Below are 6,653 nucleotides of genomic sequence, written 5' to 3' on the forward strand. Positions count from 1 at the left end.
TGTAAAGTATAGAGTGTAACTTATACATGTTAAATTGAGATTTAACTTATACTATAAGGCAGATCACAAGTAAACAACTTCAAAGTGGCTGTATACATGGATGTACATGTGTTGCGGAACTGAATCAGGTTGATCATCGTGCGACCAGGAAGCAATCCAGCTAGTGTTAGGAGGTCCCAGGTTCGAACCCCGGTCTTGCCGTGCATTTTTCCACTCCTGTTACATTTGGTGCCTGTGACCAAACCTTGTTTCAAGTGAGGTGAATACTTGACAAGGGGATACCTGAACTTGGGCTCTGATTTGCTAGGTCGTCGGGGTCAAAGACTTAATGAAGGAGGGAGGAGTACATTGTATGACGGAACTGGACCAGGTTGATCATCAGCGACCAGCTGGTAGCTCAAATTGGTAGTGCATATGACGAGAGTTCGGAGCTGGGCTCGCGCTACGCATTCGCATTGTATCAAAATGCAAATTGAAACTCATAAATGCGAAAGCAAAATCAAGTTGAAGAGCAATATTTACGAATAAATAAAACTCCCTATTTATCGACTATACCATCCTGGCTTCACTCGTCCGCTTCAGAGTCCAGCTTGCGCTTGAATCACTTCGCTGATTAGGTTCAAGTGTTTTGTAGATAAATCCATCAACTGTGTTTACAACACGATTTAGCAATATGGCGACTTCTGACGAGCTATCAAATTGTTTGCTATCGGACAGCCACAGAAACTATACGGCTGTAATATAAAGGCCAAATGAGACAGCAACTGCCTATTCAATTCCATTTCAATAATGTTACAAGATAAGCGATTTGTATTAATTGATGAAGTTTAATGCTGTAGTTCATGATTGACTCGTGTCGGAATATTAATCATACAGTCGGCACATGACTTGTTCAATATGACCAGTATTGTGTTCCAATGAGGAGTTAATTGTTTAAGTCATCAATCAGAAGTTAATTAGAAAGGAAAAATACAGAATATTTCATTGATGAAAAGCGTCCATTCAATATTTATTTCACTTTTTCATTCATCATCCGAGAGACACACGACGTCATATTGACCCTATGTTTTGAAATCGGAACACAATATAGTTTTAATACCCGATACCCTGTCTTTTTAGGCTTATTCTTTATAGTCTATAATTAATTACCGAAGATATAGATTGATATTTATGAATTCGATATTTTGATAAAAATTTGAATTTTCAATTTTGATTTTAAAAAATCATACACTAGGCCTAGGCCTAATTGCAAAAATAAATAAATAAATACAAAAATATATATAATATATATATACAAAAGTGTCATTTCGTTAGTTTGAATAAAATGTTGGTACGTAGTCAAAATGAAACTAATTGAAAATATGTATTTTGCCCGTATTTTTTCCACAAAAAGTAAAAGTTATAAATAATAGTTACATTAAAGGTCTTTAAAGAGGCTTACCCGCAGAGGGACCGGTAAACGGCACATCTCCGATCACTAAATAAACTTCAGTACACGTTTCTATGTGACAAAATTAGAGGCTTTCCGACTTTATTTCTTGAAAACAATTACAGAATATGTATTTAAAAGACGTTTTAAAACTCAACCTGAGAGGGAAATGTATGGAATATAACGGCAAATCTTCTTTGTAAATCACCGCTGCCTTTGAAGTTATCACTGTGCGGCACTGTGCACGTGCTTGTTTCTTTTGTAGCGGGACTGGACTGGGTCGATCATCGGTGACCAGGTAGCTCAATTGGTAGAGCATCCGGCTAGTGTTCGGATGTGTCAATCAAATTAGACTTATTGCGGGTTGCGATTAAATAAATAATATCTAAAAATGAGATTTTAATATCACTTTTCAGCGTTTTATAAGGAAAATAAAATGAAAAACTCAACAATTCCAACAATCTGTCATGTGTAAAAAATCTTTTTCTATTAGCCAATTTTTCTGATCTCTCTGCGGGCAAGCCTCTTTAAGTAATTAGTCCTGAAAATTAATAATTCAACCAGATTAACCAATTCAACCTAAATACAATGACTGCAAAAATTGTCTGTATATTCTATGCACGAATGTTCATTGTGTTTAGCAAAGTTTGCTAAAGGAAATGTTGTCCATTTTAGCAATTTGTATTGCTAAAGCATTTTTTAAATTGCTAAAAGAAATCGAATATTTTAGCAAATTTTACTAAGGACATTTTTCTGCTACCGGTAACGCAGCGGAGGTTACGAGTTCACACTCCAGTCTGGCCTTGCATTTTCTCACACCACTTACACATGTATACAACAATATATACTGCACCCCCGTCCCTTAATAAGGTTTGGGACGTTACGTCTGGTAGAGCAGAGACCGTAACATTATCATTATGTAGGCAGAGTTGTGATTAAGGCGAACATTAGAAAAATGCATTACCCTTTGCGTCCAAACAACTGGTTCGCTGATTATATCCAATCCATAATGGACACTTTTGAGCTCCTCGATGTCTAGAAACCCGTCCGCTGGATGGCAATTGCGTATGCAATAAATAAACAAAAATGCAACTAGAAATCCGTCTATTTTCGTCGCCATCTTCTATATTACGCATGCGCATTGGGAATGATACGTCTTCATAGTATGATGCATCCTGGGTAAACTGGTTAAGGACCTACTTTCGTTTTGCTCTTAGAGTACATATTCAATCTAATTTATTATTACATTCACTTGTAATATACCCTTAATGACCGCAAGGAAAAAGCAATTATAAGTAAATACAGTAGTCTCAAAGTAGGTGAAATAAACTGATAAGCCTTAATGTAGAACTTGTTTGCTGCATTTGTTTGTTTTCTTCAAAATCACATGCCTTGCTCATTTTTAAGTAAGAAAACGCAAGCTTTTCGAGGGTTGCACAGTGATGAAGTGGACCCGAGTTTCCTCTGGCCCTGACACCATGTCTGGTGTAGGCCCGAGATTCCTCTGGCCCAGACACCGGTACCAATGTCTGGTGCAGGGGCCCTCCGGCCACAGAAAACTCGGGCTAAAATGAAGTGTACAGTTGAGTGTAAGCTAACCTTTACACCCTAGTGCACTCCTACACTACATTTAAGCTACAGGTAAACTAGTAGTGCACTACGTGCAGTCAGGTGTGACCACAAATCCCCCTTTACAGATAATGGACAGTGCCACTGGACACCTGTTGTTACATAATTATACAGACCTGTGTAAATTGACTGCCTTATATCTGTCATCCTGACTTTACCGGGTATATCTAAATGTTGATAAAATTCTATCTAATATTAACTCAAAATAAAATTGGCTGTGGTTCTTATATGATATATTGCACAAGAGGAATTAAAACTCTATCACTTAGATTTGCAGTGGTTTTTTTATCATTTTTTTTTTAAGATTTCATTATAGTGTAAAATTAAGGTTTATCTTCATGATTTCAAGCTTTTCATTTATTTTTTTAAATGTAATTACATACATTTTATATTAATGAATAATGCTACCTTAGGCCTTGATGACTAGATTTTTTCTCTCGCTGTATATGTACATATATTTTAATATTTATTATTTCATCAGACAAAAATATTTTTAAATTCAATGTATTGTTACTTAACTAATATCTGTTAATTCAGCCATGAAATCATTTCATAGTACATAATCAAGAATCAGAAGTTTCGTATCTTCTTATTTATGTTCTGTAAGAGACAATATCTACACAACAAGTTATGTACATGTACCTGTATACTCTCAGGACATGCCTGTTGTCATGGCCACCTGGGCCCCATGCCCCAAACCCCACCTCACCACCACCTTATGGACCTCCATAACCATCTTAAGGTGTGCCTGTTTTAACACCTGGCTATAGTTTTGTCAAGTCCCCAATTATCTCCTCAGGGGTCCATTTATAGTATGCTGTGCCAGGCTCCTCTACCTTACCTACCTGTAATTAGCATCTAACACTACCCATACATAAGGTCTACCTGTGGATGGGGTTTTTTTTAAATAGAGTTTTTCAAAAAGTGATTAATTTTTATATACATCTTTCTTCACAATAAAGATATTCAATAAATATAATTTATATGCTGATTTTCTTTAATTGCAAGAAGAGGTAAAATCCCCATCAGTTATACTTTTAAGGTAAAGAACAATTAATCATTTTCTTAATGCAATAGTGAAACACTTAAATGCTGATCAAAATGTATCCCAAAATTTTGTTTTTAAAAAATATTGCAAAAAAAACATGTAAGCGTGAACTATAAAAAAAACTTTGGCTTAAGGTCCACATGATCCACATGTGTATATAATATATTTGTTAGCAGGTAACTTTATAGAAGAAATGTTGTACAGCTCCAGATACATGTACATGAACATGTATGTGTGTTATATAAGCTTAAAACTGTTGCCCTCCCCCTCCCCAAGTTTGCCAGTATGTATATATATTTCATAAAAAAAATGGCATTAATTGTTCCCTCAGGCCATTATCTCATTCTGTGTTACCTGTAACTGATACATGTACCTGGAATCAGATCCAATATGTTAGATCTTCGAAGTATTAGATACCTGCACACAGGTACAAGTACAGAAATTTCAACTATTTCAGTAAAGGAAGATGGAAGGTGTATTTCAAGTGACATATACCTTTTATAAACTTAAAAATTTGAAATGTAGAACTGTTATGATCACTTAATTACCAGTACATTCAAATAATCTCTTTATTTACATGTTAAATCAAGGTTTAATTAATTTCTTTATGTGTTCAGGTTTCTGACTTTAAGCATTGGATGCATACACATATAATGTACCACATATATTATTCCATAATGGACTGCATAAGGTTTTAATAAGCATAATATCACATCAAAAATGAAATTATGAATATGTCGCTTAATTTAATCTGAAATTAAACTTCAATATACATAAAATGTATCAAATTGACGATAATTGTTTTCAAATGTTTTATTATATACTTTCATGTGATGAAAACAAAAACAATCGATACCAAATATAAAGTAGCAAAAGATAAATGAAACTTGGCTTGATTAATTTAGCTTAGTTAAAGGATTTATAAAGTAAATTTGTCTTAACTTAGTTACAGTGTATAATTAACAAGAATAGAAAGGTTGAAATATAACAGCAAACTAAACTTCCAAAACCTTTTTAATAAATCTTTGGATACAGTACAGGTAACAATCGCAGGTAGCCTTGGGTACTGCCCATTACCTGTATGGGGGTTTTGCCGTTCATCACCTCTTGGGTGTAGTGCACTACTAGTTTACCTGTAGTTTAAACGTAGTGCACTACTAGTTTAAACGTAGTGCACTAGGTGTAAAGGTTAGCTTACACTCAACTGTACATGTAGATTTATATAACTATTGAAAAGGTGTTGTTTTTTTTCATTTGCAATTGAATATATATCATCATCAAAATATCGGACATCATCATCATCATCATCATCATCATCATTCATAATGTCAGTCGTCTGTCCTAACTGATTAAATGACAGTTCCAAGAGATCGCGCGAGCTACCTCCCAATGGAAGAGGTAGTTCGCGCGCGATGCTTCTACCCCCAATGGAAGAGGTGGTTCGCGCGCGATGCTTCTACCCCCAATGTAGGTGGTTCTCCCTCTAATCACCCACACCCAGTGCCAGTTACGTTGATGACAACGACGGACAAAGTAATGCCGGTGACAACGACGGACAAAGTAATGCCGGTGAAGACAAGCCTTTCGCGAAGGTTGTGTCAAAACAGGGGTTACTGGAGAGCACCACTATCTAGATATATCCCTGGAGCATCCATAGAGATATATGTAATAAGATCGTAAAGAATGGTTCTATAGAACATTTTGATGATTCAGGCATAGTTTATGTAAGTGAATGCTGGATAAATGATTTTTTTTCAGTGAAGGGCTTTGAGTTTTCCCCGCCGTTCAAGTGAAGCAAATGTAAAAGGGCAGTATGGTTTGTTTATTCAAGTCATGGACTAAAGAATATATTTCATTAATTACTGTTAAAGCTGACCAGCGTGGTTTGGGTTTAGTTTAGTTTAGTTTATTTCCGAATGTAACATATAGGAATTACATAATACATAAACGTACATTACAATTCATTTGAACAAAATGGCGGAGAACACAACCGATATAATTATAATTCATACTATTACACACATGTATATAACACACTCTCTAAAGAAGCAAAATAACGAAACTTGACAAATACTATCTAACGCAAAATTCAGTTATTGAGTAGAGATATTCTTTTGGACGAAGCATGCATTAGATATTTACTGAAATTTCTTAAAGTTTTAACATTTGTACTTGCATATAATTCAGTCAACTTGAATACAGAAGGGCGGCGATAAAAATACGGCTTGATGTACACACTTCTCAACTCTGAATAAACTGGACATAATAATATAAAATGAGTTTCATCTTCAACTTCCCTTCTATTACATAATACACACAGTCTTTGGGCTCTGGGAATACCTTGGTATCTACCAGTTTCAACACTTAAATCGTGTGCTTGTATCCTATACTTAGTAAGTACATTTCTAAATTTAAAAGACTTCGTGAGATACAACTGCAATTCAAATAATGGGTGAAGCTTGACGGTTGATTGTTTGAAGATAATAATGATACTGATGTTGGTTTTGTATATACCACAAAAAAGAGCGATACCTTATAATATTTATG

At 35.1% G+C, this 6,653-nt stretch overlaps 1 protein-coding gene across 1 annotated transcript in view; it reads right to left on the reverse strand.

Moving 5' to 3' along the window:
* Window positions 1-2,572, reverse strand: part of LOC117317393 (protein OS-9-like) — a 21,195-nt gene extending 18,623 nt beyond the window's left edge. The window contains exon 1 of the mRNA XM_033872208.1: window positions 2,394-2,572. Within this exon, the coding sequence (XP_033728099.1) occupies window positions 2,394-2,549 (156 nt within the window). The 5' untranslated portion in view covers window positions 2,550-2,572. The remainder of the gene's footprint in view (window positions 1-2,393) is intronic.
* Between the last annotated feature and the right edge of the window lie 4,081 nt (window positions 2,573-6,653).

Source organism: Pecten maximus, chromosome 2, assembly GCF_902652985.1.
Source record: "Pecten maximus chromosome 2, xPecMax1.1, whole genome shotgun sequence".
Lineage (NCBI taxonomy): Eukaryota > Metazoa > Mollusca > Bivalvia > Pectinida > Pectinidae > Pecten > Pecten maximus.